General features: G+C 41.7%; 1 protein-coding gene across 1 annotated transcript in view; it reads left to right on the forward strand.

Moving 5' to 3' along the window:
- Positions 1–18,508, forward strand: part of LOC129701741 (ras-GEF domain-containing family member 1C-like) — a 54,788-nt gene that overhangs the window by 23,845 nt on the left and 12,435 nt on the right. The window contains exons 5-7 of the mRNA XM_055643139.1: positions 3,412–3,549; positions 12,565–12,777; positions 17,444–17,518. Coding sequence (XP_055499114.1) covers positions 3,412–3,549; positions 12,565–12,777; positions 17,444–17,518 — 426 coding nt within the window. The remainder of the gene's footprint in view (positions 1–3,411; positions 3,550–12,564; positions 12,778–17,443; positions 17,519–18,508) is intronic.

Genomic DNA, 18,508 nt, shown 5'->3' on the forward strand with positions numbered 1-18,508 from the left:
CATCCCAACTTCTATAATCAATGCTCTGATTTATAAAGGCCAGCACACCAAAAGCTTTCATTACCACCCTATCTACATGAGATTCCACTTTCAGGGAATTGTGCAGTTATTCCCAGATCCCTCTGTTCATCTACATTCTTCAATTCCCTACTATTTACCATGTACGTCCTATTTTGATTTGTCCTGCCAAGATGTAGCACCTCACACTTATCAGCATTAAACTCCATCTGCCATCTTTGGGCGATTTGTTGGGCGATCGTTTCGCCGAACACCTCCGCTCGGTCCGCAAGAACCTACCTGAACTCCCGGTGGCTCAGCACTTCAACTCCCCCTCCCATTCCCAATCCGACCTCTCTGTCCTGGGTCTCCTCCATTGCCAGAGTGAGCAACACCGGAAATTGGAGGAACAGCACCTCATATTCCGCCTGGGTAGCCTGCGTCCGGCGGGCATGAACATTGAATTCTCCCAATTTTGCTAGCCCTTGCTGTCTCCTCCCCTTCCTTAACCCTCGAGCTGTCTCCTCCCATCCCCCCGCCCTCGGGCTCCTCCTCCTCACTTTTTCCTTCCTTCTCCCCCCTCCCACCCCCTATCAGTCTGAGGAAGGGTTTCGGCCCGAAACGTCACCTATTTCCTTCGCTCCATAGATGCTGCTGCACCCACTGAGTTTCTCTAGCATTTTTGTGTACCTTCAATTTTCCAGCATCTGCATTTCCTTCTTGAACACAATGAATATTCACCTGTTTTATTGCTAAAATATTTCCTGTCAGAACAGGAGATACTGAAGCACTTGTGAGTAATGGGTGGACGCAATAAAACAATTTAGCAACAGTGATATTATAGCACACTTTTTAAATCATAATCACCAGTCAGTTACTTAAGTTATGCTATTTGGTAATAGTTCAAAGTTCCATTCGTTGCTGTTGCTACCCTGAATTTTGTTTGACTTTTCAATATAATTCTTATCTTTTGAAACCTTATTAATTATTAATGTTGAGACTTGATATGAATGAAATGCACAAAGGAGTGGAAAATGATAAATTGACTGTTCTACATCAGTAAAATATGAAAGCTGGCAGAATTTTCAAAGCCCCATTGTCACCAAGCATATTTAAACTGTTTATGATTCCCTCTCACTTTTCATAGAAACTATTAAACAACGGTGGAAATGTTGCTGAGAATATTTGTTGAAACTTTAATGAGTTTGGCCTTGTGAATTTTAGCATGGTTCACGATAGGTTAGTTGGATTAGCTTGCCTGGTATTTCAGTCAACAAACTTATCCCATTTCACTGGAGAGGAATATTAGTTTAGTTTCTGTGCTGGATGGCTCTATATACAGGAGTTTAAATAATTACTTTGTCTTATTATCTCAATTATTTTATAAATTTAGTCAACCGTGTTAATGCTACGTCATTTAAAGTTTTCTGTTTATGTTTTTTAATATATGTTTAGCATAATGTTGCACAGTCTTTTAGTTTTAGTTTAGAGATACAGCGCGGAAACAGGCCCTTTGGCCCACTGAGTGCGTTTGCTTCCACGCTGACCAGCGATCCCGTGGAGCAGAAGGGCAAAAGCTCGCTAGATCTTGATTTTCAGTATCCTACATATTAGGGACCATTTACGATCTCTACCGAAGCCAATTAACCACAAACCTGTTCGTCTTTGGAATGTGGGAGGAATCCGGAGCACCCTGGGAAAACCCACACAGCCACAGGGAGAACATGCAAACTCCGTAGAGACAGCGCCCATAGGCAGGATCGAACCCGGGTGGCTGGCACACTGAGGCAGCAACTCTACCGCTGTGCCACCGTGCCATCCCAGTCTGTGGAAGATGATACCGTTATTTTTCTTGAATGTAGAATATAGTTAACTGCAACGAGTTAAGATTAAAATATAGTATGATTACACTGAATATTCACCCGTTTTGTTGCTGAAATATTTTCAGTCAGAATAGGAGATACTGGAGAACGTCAGAAAATAAGTGGACGCAGTGAAATAATTTAGTAACAATGATATTGTGAACCATTTTTTTAATTATAAACATCAAAGCTGTTTAATGTTAGCAAAACAACATTGATAACGTTTCCCATAAGAAATACTGATAAATGAAAAATGTATTTACTTAAAATGTATGATTAAAATATACAGTATACACATTTAACTGATTCTGCGGCCTTGAATTTACAGTATGTTTTCCAAGTAAGTTAGATCAGAATGTGGTTGACATTTAGATGCTGTCATTTGTCATGAAGCATTACCTTTTTAATGACACAGAGGCCATTCACCCTATCAGGTTCATACTGGCTCCCAGAGGAGCAAACACAATAATCTTCTTTTCCCTCTTTATTCCCCTCAACAAGGCAAATCACTTACTTTCACATGTAACCCATCTACTTCCCTTTGATTTTTGATTACATTTTTGCCATTAACCTATACTAAGAGGCAATTTACATAAATTGGTTAACCTACCAGCATATATTTGCAATGTGAAGGAAGCCCATGTGGTCACGGAGAGAATGTTCAAATCCCAAACACAAAACACCTAAAGTCAGGATTGAACCAGGGTCTTGGAGCGATGAAGCAGCAGCATTAACCGCTGTTCCACCTTGCCATCAAAACCATTGTTTGAGGTGAAACTTCCATTATCTCAAGCATGGGCATCCATGCCAAGAGTTTCAATTCCCGGGATGAGAATTTTCTTACCCCAAGTCTAGGTTAGGCGGGTAGCCAATATACCAAAAAAAGCATCAGCAAATGAAGAGAAGCGGCACCCACTCAAGAACTGACTTTTGGCTCAGGACTGACCCTCTGAAAAGTCTGTTGCCTCTGAGTAAGGATCAGTCCATAATTCAGCCACACATTCATGTGACTGACAGATCCTTCCCCTATCACCCCAAATCAGGTGGACATTCAAGATACACATTAGTTCCAAGAAATGGGATGCACAGTGGCGCAGCGATAGAGTTGCTGCCTTACAGTGCCAGAGACCCGGGTTCGATCCCGACTACGGGTTCTGTCTGTATGGAGTTTGTACGCTCTCCCATTGACCAGGTGGATTTTCTTCTGAGATCTTTGGATTTCTCCCATACTCCAAAGATGTACAGGTTTGTAGGTTAATTGGCTTGGTAAAAATGTAAATTGTCCCTAGTGCGTGTAGGATAGTGTTAATGTGCGGGGATCGCTGGTCGGCACGGACTCAGTGGGCTAAAGGGCCTGTTTCTGCTCTGTATATCTCTAAACTACACTAAATATCTTCTTATCAGTAAAGGAATCATCCATAAGACCTCAGTCGATTGAGTCAGTGCTAAGATTCTGGAAATACTACTTGGATTAGAATTCTGCAGATATTTGAACCTTTTAGTCCTGGTAGTTTGAGCTGAATAGTAATTGTATTATCTTGATGTTGTTTAGGTAAGAATTAGAAAATTTGGACCTAAGATAATGCAGCTGCTGACAGAATGGACAGAAACATTCCCTTCTGATTTTCGAGATGAGAGAATGATTGGACATCTGAAGGACATGATCAGGAGGATAGCTTCCTGTGATGAGGTAACTTTCCTGAATGTTTTACATTTCTACTGTTTTCTCTTGTTTTCTGCAACTGAAATAGTTCTGTCTTTTGATATCCATTTTACTTCGGAGTCACGTGAGTGATTCCGTGAAGACCCCAGCTCCAGTGCGCATGCGGCATAATCGCACAGCGTGCAGAACGCGGCAGCCAGCGGGAGTCGGGCGCTCCCGCATCCAAGGACGAGAGGTAAGTACTTACCTTAATCGGGCCTTGTGGTTTTTGCTCCAGGGGGAGCAAAGTGAGGCATGGTGAGCGGGCCCCGTTTCGACTCCAGCGTGGGGCCGACAGTGACGGGGACAAGGTGCCACCCGGACCGCTAACGCTGCGGACCGCTGCTAGGAGCTGCGCTAATGCCGGTCCGCTGAACAGCTGTTCCGTACAGCCGCGGACCGGCGGGAAATTTTAAAAAACCCGACCGGCAGCCCTGCAGACTCCTGACCAGGAGAATCACCGCCCGGGAACCGCCACAATGCCGCCTGGGAAACGGCAGGCAGCCTCTATTTACAGGTAAGGGGAAATCTTACCAATTTACAGGTTCTACAGGAGCCATCTTCCTCCAAGCTGGAACAGGTTGGAGACAGCAAAAATGAGTATGTCTGTCTCCCCAAGCCAGAGGAGGTCATGAAGTTCACCTCCAGGAGAAGGACTGCCTGCCCAACTCCACACGAGGGTCCTTATCTGGGAGGCAGCCACCGGTAGCGGTGGAGCTATTTCAATGCTCCCGCTCACTCGACACCGAGCCGCTCCCTGTGCCGCCGGTGTAAAGGGGCACTGGCTGAATGCCAAGGGAGCTGACTCTTACCCCAGTGCTATTGCACTAGCCATCTCCCTTGTCGAGGGATTGATGCAACAGCGGAGTGGAGTGCTTTGCCTCCTCCCATTTAGCGCATCCTTTATGCTCCTTTTTTAAGGGCTAAGGAGGCCAGGGCTGGGCTGGCTTAAGTGCTGGGCAGGCGGACGAGAACAGCAGTATGCCAGGGGAGCAGGATCAGGAAGAGCCACTGGGTGTCGTGGGCCACTACATGGCTCCTCCACGCGACCATCTTCCCAACAAAAGCCCTGCAGGAACAGGCCTTTCCAGAGGCAAATCCGCAGGCAGCTGGGTCTCGTAGACTCACAGACAAGCAGCGAATTCTACAGAAGGTCAAGATGTTACCACCTTTGCTCGCCTTTGGTGCTGACGCCTAAGATGTTCCCATATTTGGGATACTCGACTGAACGATGGTGCATATAGACCTGCCCGCAACCCCGAATATATGGGGCTATGCAAACCGCTGCTGCGGGGAAGAGGGAGCAGGCTATGGGACGAGCAGGACATCACATCCAACACCCAGCTGGCAGCACCCCTCGGCATCCACCAGCAATATCAAACAAGGACTGGTGAAAGCCTGGTGACCGCTGCAGATCCCCATAGTTCTTTTTAGACGGGGCCCAGAGCGGAGCCGTGGGAAGATGCGCCGCCCCACTGACAGCACCAGCATACCAGCAAACTACGCCTTCATGAAAAACAACAAGCATGGAGGTAGGTAGTCTGGTTCCTCCCAGTTTACACTAAAACAAGGGTGTTCTACTAAACTGCATGGGGAGTGGGCTAAGCATGGGATGCTGTCACAAATAACCAAAATATACTCAACAGCATTAGAGGATAAAAACGAATTCAAATTGGGCATTTTACTGCCAGTTCAGCAATGCGCCCAAAGGGCTGTTTCTCCCTCTAAGAAAAGAGAAGTGAGAAGGCAAGCTGAACTAAACAGGCACATTACTAAACGGATTGGAATTTGTATCGAATATATTCACCAAAACTATAAAAGATGATGAATGTAGCATCATCATTGATCTAATATCACTAAATAAATCTGTTGAGTATATCCACTTTAAGATGGAGGTGGAGTTTTGTCACTGCCAGACATCTGATCTCCCTAGGATACCTATGGGGAGCATTGATATGGGAGATGCTAACTATCTTATACCATACACTAGGATCATTATAGATACCTAAATATTTTTACCTGGATCATGGATATCCCGGTTAGGGCAACCATGGGAGCATATAGCATTTCATATGGTCTAAACCTCCGCCCTAAACTATTAAAAATGGCCATGAAAATATTAAGAAAACAAGCATAATCATGGCACATATTGGATGATATCCTCATATTAGGGGAAACAAAGGAATTAGCTGTGGAGCAGTTCTAGCTACGAAACAGCTCCCTAAAGCTGAGGTTCATCCCACGCCCAGATAAACCAGAATTGAAGCGTTACTACCAAGGATTATCTGGGCTTCAATAACAATTCCGTCCATATGACTGTTACTTTGCCAAGACACTTGGGTCACTATAATCAAATCATGAATGTACCCACTGAAGCTATATCACAATTAAGGTGGTGGGCAGACATATATTTGGCATAGTTTTCAGCCCTATTATCATCACCAATCCCAACTTGGTTATTTTTAAAAACCAATGCCAGTACTTTAGGCTGGGGAGCAACTAAACTCCATATCCAGCACAGGTAACAGATGGACCAAGTCACAAACATCGTTACTACACATACCGGGCATCAACTTCTTGGGATTGGTGATCGCCTATTGGGCTAAAAAGCATATGCATTTCAAATGCAGCACGTACATATGTGGTTACGGATTGATAATACTATGGTGGTGGCTTATATCAACCATATGGGGAGCATAATAATCATTATTGTGCAACAAATTGGTCAAACAAATCTGTCAATGGTGTGTCAAAAGACATTTTAACTATCAGCTGCCTATGTCCTAGGAAGCTAGAACACAGTAGGAGACACCATGTCACGGGGTACAATTTATGATTACATTGAATAGATGTCATAACCCAAAATATCTGCTAAATTTATTAAGCAGTTTGAAAGCCAGATATCAATTTGGTTGCACAAGACGGAATCACCAGTAACCCATGTATGTGACTTAGGAACCAGATTAGAGGCAGCAGCGATAGATGCCTATACGCTGGAAGGGGGAATTTCTGCTTTGCCTTCCTCCCTTCTGCCTCATCCGTCGGGCACTTCGCAATACAGATGGGATCTGTCTCCGAGATATTGAACGTGCCCGACCGGCCTACAGCCATGGTTCCCAGTTCATCACGACACGGTGGGCGAGTCACCTATGGATTTCCCTAGTGGACCATGGTTGCTGACTCAACCCAGTATCAGGCATAAGCCACCCATGCCAGGGAAACATCAAACTCCTGGGTGCAGGTTTTGAATAGACCTTACCAGGGACTGGGATTATCCAAAGGAACCATTACCACCATGTCGGCATCCCTGCGAACAGTCACTAAAAGCTAACATGGGTAAAATACTGCCACGACGCAGGGACAACGAACTATTCAACCACTGACGTATTGGAGTTCCTGGAACATCTACACCATGACTAAAAGGTGAGTTACAGTGCCGTAAATACAGCATGGAGCGCCTTATCTGCTTATCTAAAACCGCATGTCAGCAGAGCATGGGATCCCATCCACTGAAGGTAAACTTATGAATGGCAACTATAATATAAGCCCCAAACACCCAGGTATATACCCATGTATGGGATATTGGTGTGATATTGACATACCTCAGAGAATGGCACCAGCCAGATCCCTCAGCTTGCTTAATCTATGTTTTAAAAAAGGCTCATGCTTATGGCTCTCGTACACGCTCAAAGAGTCCGGTCACTCCATAAAACTAGACTGGATACATGGTGATTACCCCAGACGCATCAAGTTCATATTTAGGTCTGGTAAAATCTAACTCGCAGGTATATGGATTCGGCACGAACTAGCAGGGTCGAGATCGCCTGTGTTTTCCGTGCTGTAGTCGTTATATGGCTATATGGACCAGGAACGCCCGATTCACTGGTGGGATTCCGGGCCTACCCACCAGAGTCCAGGTTGAGTGTGGTGACCCATCTACTACTATATATAGACACAACCCACTATCTTAGAGGGAGAGGAAAGCCTATGGGTCAACCACAGTAACCCAAAACGGGGTACGAGCCAAACCACTCCAAGGTGGCTCAAACAGGTACTGAAAGCTGCCGGAATAGATAATAATACATTTAATCCCATTCCACTAGGGCAGCATTGATATCAGCGGCTGAACGAATGGACATCCCGGTTTGACCACATTTTCAATACAGCAGAATGGTCAAGGGAACCGCGTTCAGAACATTTTTTATTATAAACCGTTGATAAACCTGATTTAATTGCAGGAGAATATTACAAACTGCAATATTAATTTAAGCTCAGAGGAGCTCTGTTATGTTGTTATTGTTAACAAATACCTTTCTGTTTCTTTTGAAAGCAGATCCACTGGTTGATTACGATAACACTTCCTCCCTCATAAACTTCGGCAGTGAGTGAAATAAAAACTGTTACACGGTTTGAAATCACAGACCTTTGAAGTCTTCACGGAATCACTCACGTGACTCCGAAGTAAAATAGTAAGATTAAACGAGTACTTACCAGTACGAAGTTTGATCTGTATTTTATGAGGAGTTACGGTGAGGGATTAAGTGCCCGCCGCTCCCACCCTCATTATACAGATCAAGCTAATAAACTGATGTCTCGTGATCTTTACTATCTTACTTCAAATATTGTGTCTATTCTGTGATTTCACACCGCTGCTTCGAAGTATGCCGCATGCGCACTGGAGCTGGGGTCTTCACTTAATCCCTCACCGTAACTCCTCATAAAATACAGATCAAACTTCGTACTGGTAAGTACTCGTTTAATCTTACTATTAAACTTCTATTTAGTTAAATCTACCTTTAGTTATAGAAGTGAATCATAAAAAAATAAAGCTTGAGCACTGCTTAATTAGAAGTCTACCACAATACATACTCATGTAATATTTGGGTCCTGCCCTTCAACAGCAAACTATCAAAATTAAAGCACCACTTTACATAAATGATACTATTAATATAAAACAAAAACAATAATTAGAGATTTTTTTTAATTACAAACTAAACAAATGCATCCTGATTCATTTATTTATTTATTTTGCATAAATTATTTCCCTAATGACCCACAGAACACCTGTAATGGCAAATAAACAAGCCGTGACACAGCTTCAAACAGAGGAAGATATGTTTGCAGACATGCGAAGGGTCTCAACCAGAAACATCACTCATTCCATCTCTCCAGAGATGCTGCCTGTCCCATTGAGTTACTCCAGCATTTTGTGTCTACCTTGTGTTTGCAGACATATGGTGTTTTAAATATATTACGTTTGCATGTAGCATACATACATAAATGTCTTCCGGGACATATTATTGTGATTATAGTAAGATCAACTTATTTTCAAAATGAAAATAACTAGAACTTAAACTTAAATTTAGAACTTAACAAACACTGTTGAGACCACACTAAATTGAATTTAGTATGGTCCATGGTAGTGCATGCACTATGATGATGTGATATGTGAGATTTCACAGCTGGATGAATGCCATTAATCCTGTTAAGCATCATGTCTACACCTATATAGCAGTGATTCCGACACCAGTACCAAATTGGTAGCACTCGAGTTTGAGTCCAAATCAGGAAGTTATATGGTCTAAGAAGGTTTACTAGAATGTTGCCTGGGTTTCAACAACTAAGTTACAGAGATAGGTTGAATAAGTTAGGTCTTTATTCTCTGGAGCGCAGAAGGTTAAGGGGGGACTTGATAGAGGTCTTTAAAATAATGAGAGGGATAGACAGAGTTGATGTGGACAAGCTTTTCCCTTTGAGAATAGGGAAGATTCAAACAAGAGGACATGACTTCAGAATTAAGGCACAGAAGTTTAGGGGTAACATGAGGGGGAACTTCTTTACTCAGAGAGTGGTAATAGTGTGGAATGAGCTTCCAATGGAAGTGGTGGAGGCAGGTTCATTGGTATCATTTAAAAATAAATTGGATAGGCATATGGATGAGATGGGAATGGAGGGTTATGGTATGTGCAGGCAGGTGGGACTAAGGGAAAAAAAGTTGTTCGGCACGGACTTGTAGGGCCGAGATGGCCTGTTTCCGTGCTGTAATTGTTATATTATATGGTTAAGATACAGCTATCCACAAATTATTCTGGGCTGCAATCTTGCTCATACCTGCCAAGAGAGAACTGTGTATTCAAACTTGTGTACATGCACAGTGTTCTGCCTGCTACCAATTAATGTTTAATGTTTTGAGTTAACATTAAATTACTACATTAAGTTTATAAAACAGCTGGAAGAAACAGCTTTTCAAAATTGATTCAACACTGCATTAAAATTATACTGAACTCATTCTCAACCTATTGCAAGTGATTTAAAACCCTAATAGGTGCCCTAGTTACCTTTAGCATATTTCAGACTCGGCATGGGACCCGACTTCATAATTATTCTGCCAGATTGTAAGATCGACATCTATATTCCATACAGTAAGGATAGAAAAACAAAACTATTTATATACATTAATTTGCATTAAGAACTTCCCAAAATGTTTTACAGTTAATAGAGGACTTTTGAATTATTGTAACTGAATAGGAAGGATGTCAATCAATTTGTACAAACTAAGCACCCATAAGCATCAATCTAATGCTGAAGGTTGAGTAATGTAAAAATACTATCCTAGAAACCTTTTGAGTAACATAGAAAATAGGTGCAGGAGTAGGCCATTCTGCCCTTCGAGCCTGCACCGCCATTCAATATGATCATGGCTGATAATCCAACTCAGTATCCTGTACCTGCCTTCTCTCCAAACCCCCTGATCCCTTTAGCCACAAGGGCCACATCTAACTCCCTCTTAAATATAGCCAATGAACTGGCCTCAACTACCTTCTGTGGCAGAGAATTCCACAGATTCACCACTCTCTGTGTGAAAAATGTTTTTCTCATCTCGGCCCTTATCCTTAAACTGTGACCCCTTGTTCTGGACTTCCCCAACATCGGGAACAATCTTCCTTAGGGATATGGGCCAAATGCAGGCAAGTAGTGGGACTAGTGTAGATGTGGCATGTTGGGTGGTGTGGGGAAGTTGGGCCGAAGGGCCTGTTTCCACACTATATGAGTCTATGACTCTATAATAATGTCATGAGATCTTTTAATTGTAGTATAAAGAGCAGATGGGACCTCGGTTTTAATCTAAAAAAAAGAATGCCTTACAATAGTGCCACACTCTCCCACTAGTACACTGGGGTGTCAGCCTAGTTTTCCAAGACACAGCGAAGGGATTTGAACCAACAACCTTCTGACTTGAAGAATGTTACTATTTAAGCCATAACTAAAGCTGCAAAAGAAGCAGCATAACTGCAGTCCACTAGCTTTCACTCCTGATTAGAGGGTCTTACAGGCTGCTAGAGAATGGAAATATTGTTGCTATTGTCAAAAAGTTATTTTTAATCTTTTTTTTCAAATCCAATAAACTGGACAGAGAATGTGTTTGACATTAACTAGGTTGTGTAGCATTCCTGAAAGGTTAATTACAGCTATAATCAAAGAATTACGGAAATTTACAGTACAGAAATAGGTCGTTCTACTCTTTATGTCCTTGCCAGTCCAAAAAGAATAGGTATATCCTATTTCCCACCTCTCAGTACAGTTCCCTGTCAGCTTAAGACAATTCAAGTGGGGCAGGCAACTGGTTAAATTACAGCACTCTTGCTTTGAGACAGGTTTTGTGTTTGAGTGTTCTCCAAAGTTGATTCAAAATGCACTTTGATGTGGAACTGTGTTGCTGAATGAGATGGTAATCCATCCTTTCAAGTAGAAGTTAACAATCTCTTGACACCAGTGAAAGAGCAGGGCAGTCCTCATTGTGTTTGAAGAAAATATCTATCTAGAACATGCTAAATTGTTAATAATCTTATGCTTGTTTAGGGCCATCCCAACAATAATGACTCAACTTCAAACTGTGAAGTACTTTGAAATGATAGTGTAGCATAATATAAATCAAATTCACGTTGTTTACTAGTTTGACATAATTGCTCACTTTCAACACAATACGAATTGACAGCATCCATTTGTCAGCTATCAGATAACTGAAAAGGATTACAAAGTAACTAAAATGCCCATGCGGAGCTCAATTTATTTGTCCCTGATGACTGATGAAATGCTTTATGTTAGAAATGGTAGTTACATTGAACAACTCAAAATGTGCCATTAAAAACCTGGTTTCTGTGCAAGGAATTGGTTCACAGCATCTGATAAGCACTTATGGTACAAAAAGATAGCAGACTATGGACTTTGTGATAAGTGCACTGATCCGCTCTTACCATGTTTCATGGTGTTTATGACATAAAAATGCTTGGCGCACAAGGTTTAGTTTCATTTAGTTTAGAGATACAGCGCAGAAACAGGCCCTTCGGCCCACCGAGTCCGTGCCAACCTGCGATCCCCGTACACTATCACTATCCTACATGCAAGGGACAATTTGCATATTTACCAAGCCAATTAACCTACAAAACTATACATCTTTGGAGTGTGGGAGGAAACCAGAGTACCCAGAGGAAACCCACGCAGGTCACGGGGAGAACGTACAATCACCGCACAGCACCCACAGTCAGGAACGAACCCGGGTCTCTGGAGCAATAAGGCAGCAATCCTACCGCTGCGCCATTGTGCCAACTTATGTTATTATAGTTAATTTTCCCAATTGTTAATTAATAAATATAGTTTATGGTACTCTTTCGATTGGAACAAGATATGGAACCACAATTTAAGTGGCACATCTGGATTTTGGGGTGGAAAATCAGCCAATGTTCCCACGTTTTTGCAGTCCATAGACCCACTGTGAAATTGAGAGCTTAAGTGATTGTTTGCTACATATTTGAGAATATTTTATGAAGTGAAGTAGGGTATTAAGTGTATTTGTATTTTGCTCTAAGTACATATATATGTATCTGCACAATGCTGCCAGACCTACTGAGTGTATCCAGCATGTTTTGAATTTCATTTTGATGTCTGGTATTTATAATTATGTTATGCTCACATTCCACATGCCATTTTTTTATTCTCTTGCAGAGTTATTGGAAAACAATGAATCAGCTTTTGCAAACCCTAAACCAAAAATTGGCAACTCTAAACAAAGGTGAAGAAAATACAGTCAAGGTTAATGCGAGCATGAATGATAAATTAGTTGTTATCAAGACAAAACCTCCATCGATTCAAAGAGACATAATAAGTATCTGCAATGACCCTTACACACTGGCACAACAGCTAACTCGTATTGAACTGGTAAGCAGGATAACTACTTTCATACAGAATTCTGTGCAAAATTGTTCACCTACATAATCCTTTATGTATTAGTTTAGTTTATTAATGTCATGTGTAACGAGGCACAGTAAAAAGCTTAATTGTTGCGTGTTACCTAGTCAGCAAAAAAACCTATACATGATTACAATCAAGCCATCCACAGTGTACAGATACATGATAAGGGGTATAATGTTTAGTGCAAGAGAAAGTCCAATTAAAGAGGTTCAAAGGTTTCCAATGAAGTAGGTGAGGTCAGGATTGCTTTCTAGTGGGTAAGAGCACAGTTTATTTGCCTGATTAATGTACAAATTCAGCAAACAAAAATGTGAGGGGTTTCAATAAATTAGCCACCCAAGCACAGTGAATGACACTGAAGGGACATCCAAAGATGATAACTGCTTGGAGGCAAAACTCGTTTGCTGGTAAAAGGGTGGGATTTCAGACTGGGCAGTAGCAGGAAGTCAAAGCAGTTTTATATTTCCAGACCTGGGCGTGCAATATCTGCCTTACCAGATCCTTCGGCATTGATTCCATCTTTATTTTTTATAGTGGGTATAATTTAATGCAATATCTAGTCCACTAAACATTTTTGATGAGGCATTTGCCAATTAACATTCACAGGTTTTTTTGGCCCAAATGATATAATAGTAGTTTTTAAAATGTTCTATGCACCAAAGTGTTCCGCACGACTATGTTAACAAAAATAACCAAATAGGGATAAATGTTTAAGAAAGAACTGCAGATGCTGGAAAAATCGAAGGTAGAGAAAAATGCTGGAGGAACTCAGCCGGTGAGGCAGCATCTATGGAGAGAAGAAATAGGCAACGTTTCGAGTCGAGACCCTGCTTCAGACTGACTTAGGAATAAATAGGAATGCATTTCTTAAATAGGAATAAATTGTAACTTTTGTTTTTTTCTTGCAGTGTATTCATATATTGCCATTGTTTCAATGTGCTTGAGTTTTAAACAAGATATGCATTTAAAGACCAGTTTAGTTTAGGGTGGCAAAGATTGGGAATTTTGGATGAATCAAAAAGAAAATGGAAGCATGTTTAAGTTTTAGGAAACACAAAATTGGACAAGATACTTAAGCGGGAGCGGGAAAGAATTTAAACAAGAAATTAGGAGGTCTAAAAGGGGTCATGAAATATCCTTGGCACATAGGATGAAAGAGAACCCTGAGGCATTTAATATGGATGCTCAATAAAGAGTAAGTCCATTAGGGACAGACGAGGAAATTAATATTTGAAGTCAAAGGAAGTGGGTGAGGCCATAAATTAGTATTTTGCATCAATATTCATTAAGGGAAAGGATGTCTGAAGAAGGGTCTCGACCTGAAACGTCACCCATTCCTTCTCTCCTGAGATGCTCTCCTGTCTCGCCTTTGAGTTACTCCAGCTTTTCGTGTCTATCTTCGATGAGGATGATGATGAGATCAGGGAGGGATATGTTGACCTTAAGAAGGAACACCACTTCCTTTTGAATATCAATATTATAGAGGATATATCCCCAGGGCCTAAGGCATCTATCCCGGGATACTGAGGGAGGCAAGGAAGGGGTGAGATTGCTACAGCCTTGACATTGATCCTTGCAGTACTTATGTGGTAGACAAAAAGGTGCCAGTACACTTAGAATAAACAATTAAGGTACATTTATGAACATTTAATTTCCATCTATATACACCCCCTATTCTGTTGTGATTTTGTATCCAGTCAACTCCAAATTTAATAAACTAATATCTAAAAAGTATATTCAACTCTAAACAAGTGAAAATCTTGTTTTTAACATACGGTACACCATACTGTCACACAAAAAAAACACAGGTTATTTGTATCCACTTTAGCTATGAACAGGACGGCAGATTAATGGACAATAGCCAATATAGTTCCTTTGTATAGTGGGGGAGGGGGGGAGCAAGAGGAATATTCCCAGAGGTTACATCGATGGTGGGGGTAGTCAGTATGGCTTTGTGTGAAGGGAAGGTCTGTCTCATAAACTTAATCAAATCTACATGGACTTTAGTAAAACATTTGACATGGTCCCTCATTGTAGGTTGGTCCTGAAGATTAAGTCCAAAGTGGGTTGGCAAGTTAGATACAAAATTAGTCACAGAACATGGAGGATAGTGGTGGAGGGGTATTTTTGTGACAGTAAGTCTGTCACTAGTGGTGCAAGGGTCAATCCTGGGCCGTCCACTGTTTGTAATATACTAGACCAAGTGGGTCCCTGGGCCCCGCTCCCCCAACGCAATATTCCACCACTCACCCATAGCCCCCAACTGCGCAGGCGCGGCTGACGGGTTCCCAGTGTGACGCCAGAGGTCCCCGTTGTGACACGTCACAGCAACCCTCCCCTACTGCACCACGCCATCACTGTTCCTACCCCTAACCTCCTCCATTCCCCCTCATCCCCCTGTACTCACTCCCCCTCCTCGACACCCTCCCTCTTCTTTCCCCTTTCCTCGTCCCCTCCCCCACTCCCTCCCTCATCTCTCCCTCCCTTTCCTGTCCCCTACCCCCAGTCACTCCCTCCCTCCATAACCCTTCTCCCCTCCCCCCCCCCCCCCCTCCTCACCCTCTATCTCCCTGCTCCCTCACTCCTCACCTCCCCCCCATCACACTCCCCCACTCTCCCTCCCTCTCCCTCTATCCCCCACTCCCTACTTCCCCCACTCCCAACCCCTCCACTCTCCCTCTATCCCCCTCCTCCCCAACCTCCCCCACTCTCCCTCTATCCCCCTCCTCCCCCACTGCCCTCCTCTCCCTCTATCCCCCACTCCCTACCTCCCTACTCCCCTCTTCTCTCTCTATCCCCCTCCTCCCCCACTCTCCCTCCGCACCTCGCCCATTTCCCCTCCCCCTCTCTCCTCCTCTCTCCTTCTATCCCCGTGCTCCCCCGCTCCTCACCTTCCCCCTATCCCACCACCCCACAATGAAAATCGCGTTTTGTTTTTTTAATGAAACCTCTCCCCTAACCCACCCCCCACAATGAAAATCGCGTTTTTACTTTAGCCCAAACACAATGTGTTTAGCTGTTAATGAAAACGGAAGAAATTGATTAAAAAGGATTTTTTTTTAAGTCGTGATTTTTTTTTTAATTAAATGACATTCGCGATCCCATTGTGACATAATTGTGAATGAAAACGGAAGAATTTGAATAAAACGGATTATTTTTGAAAATCGCGATTTTTAAATGTTAGGAACCCATTGTGACGTCATTGTGACGTCAAACGCTGCATGACGGGCAAATGGAAAAGTGGTTTATAAAGTGGTTTTTGTAAAGTTTAAAATGTCAATAACTTGTAAAATATAACATCAATCCGAACAAAACTTGTTTCTTTACATGCCAGGACAATGCTATTGTGTACCATTTTGGAGGGGAAATGTTTTCTGGAATATGGGTATGCGTGAGATATCTGTTCTGTTTCTTGCTCTTCTAATGGTAGATGGCAATCTTGTACCTTTTCTTCCAAATCGCACATTTTTTTATCATGCACATTTGATTATTTCTGTAAAAAATGGACCATGTAAAAGTCACCATAAAAGCTCTTTAACCCTTAAGAAGTATCAAAAAGGCAGTGATGGGCATGACATGTGATTTTTTTTTGAGGGCATGCTTCTCCCAAATTTATTTTGCCTGAGGTCCAGGGTGGATAAGCAATAGAATAATGCTTACAAACTCAACACTGTCATTAAACAATCTTTTGGGGTGTTGATCAAAAAGGATTGGGGACTGAAAGCTGGGGTTAAAAGCCTTGGCGTTGGGGGATATCAGCGTCTTGATCATGGTAGACATGGAGGGTGTAAAGGGAGAGTGTTTGGGTTACAATCAAGTTGGGGGGCTGTTTGTGGGTCAAGATGGAGAGCTGCCACAAGAGAGTAAATCTGTCCGAACCAGCACAAGACTGAATGGCCAGATTCACTCAGGCAAGCTTTAACTTCAAGTTTAGTCATCTGCACAAGTACACGCTTCTAATGGTACAATGAAAATCTTGCTTGGACCTGCAAGACACAGGTACATAAACACAAACGACACACAAAAACGTGTACTATATTGTACATAAATTATACACAAGTTCTGCTGATCAGTGAAAAGAAACATACTCTGCAGAAAGGCATGACATTTGTGCAAAAACACAATCAGAAAACAAGATCATGATAATGTAAGACCAAAACGTTTATGTTTTGTAATGGCATGTGTATGTATGAGCAGCACGAAAAGGCAATCGGTTTTCCAGAGAAATTCAGTTATGCAATGAACACAAATGTGACATTCGGCAATGGAACTTTTAGCCCTTTGTAGAGCGCTCAAAGGACAAACATATTAGGAACTGTTTCAACAAGATACCTGTGCAAATACCCTCTGCATTAATGATATTTGGTCATTCATTAAAAAATAGCCATGATACGTCAGGACCATAAATTAACAATCTCACAGACGACAAATCTATCAATTTTAACGTTGCATTTTGGGGTTTCTGAACTTGCAAACAGCAGCCAGTTATACTGTTGGCATATAAGAACAAAATATAAGGATGTAATTCTCTTGAAAGTGAGATTGCTTTTTTTAAACCATAAGTTGCTATCAAATGTCATAAAAAATTATAACAATTTCTAATGTCAGTATATTAATATTTAATTTTCCTAAGGAACGATTAAGTCTTATTGGGCCTGAAGAGTTTGTGCAAGCATTTGTACATAAAGATGCTTTAGAAGACACAAAGGTACAGATATCTTGAATACAAAATATTTTCAGAATATTTGTTTTACTTATTATCAGTTTATGTAATTTACATACAAAACCTGTCAAGGCAGATTGCATGACTGTGATGTTCAAGTGCAAAATGTATTCAAGAGAGAGTTAGATATAGCTCTTAAGGCTAACAGAATCAAGGGATATTGGGAGAACGCAGGAACGGGGTACTGATTTTGGATGATCAGCCATGATCATATTGAATGACGGTGCTGGCTCGAAGGGCCGAATGGCCTACTCCTTCATCTATTTTCTATGTTTCTATGTTCATAAAATTCAACCGTCAGAATTCAGCACATGATAATTTACTATTATGTTAGAATTCAAGTGTTAGTATTGTACCATCTAGTGGGCAATTTGAGAAGTGACACATCATCAATGGCGGAAGAAGATATAATAATGCACATTAGTTTAGTTATGTTTTAATTTTGGACGTATATTCTGATCACCATACAATCATAGCCAAACTCGGATTGCTTTGTGCAATCTGTGTTCTTTAAATGTGCCAAAATTTCCATGTGTGTAGGCTAGACAAGGTCAGAATGCACCATTCCTTGTAGAATTGCTCAAAAAACACCATGCCTTATTGAAATTTACTAGAAAAATAAATTAATCAGTGCAAGGTGGACAAAATGTGAATGAGTTTTCAATCATACAAGATTTTCCCCAGAAGGCAAAAACAAGTTATATTGGGAATTTGTGGGAATTTTACCTTGGCTTAGTAATAACATTCCTCATTGTCCTAATTTCCGTTGATGTAATGCTATTTTTATGATGTCAATTTATGCAGTATTTTCCCAGGCATGTATCCACCACATTATAGATTGCATGCTGCCTCATTACTGCACTGAGTTGTCAGTCTCTTGTAGTGGATGTATTTGAGTGGGGAAAAAATCATTTCTTTAAATAATATTGGCCTGGATTTTGCATTAAGAATCACGATGAAGTTTAAATCACTCAT

Source organism: Leucoraja erinacea, chromosome 11 (assembly GCF_028641065.1).
Source record: "Leucoraja erinacea ecotype New England chromosome 11, Leri_hhj_1, whole genome shotgun sequence".
Classification (NCBI taxonomy): Eukaryota; Metazoa; Chordata; class Chondrichthyes; order Rajiformes; family Rajidae; genus Leucoraja; species Leucoraja erinaceus.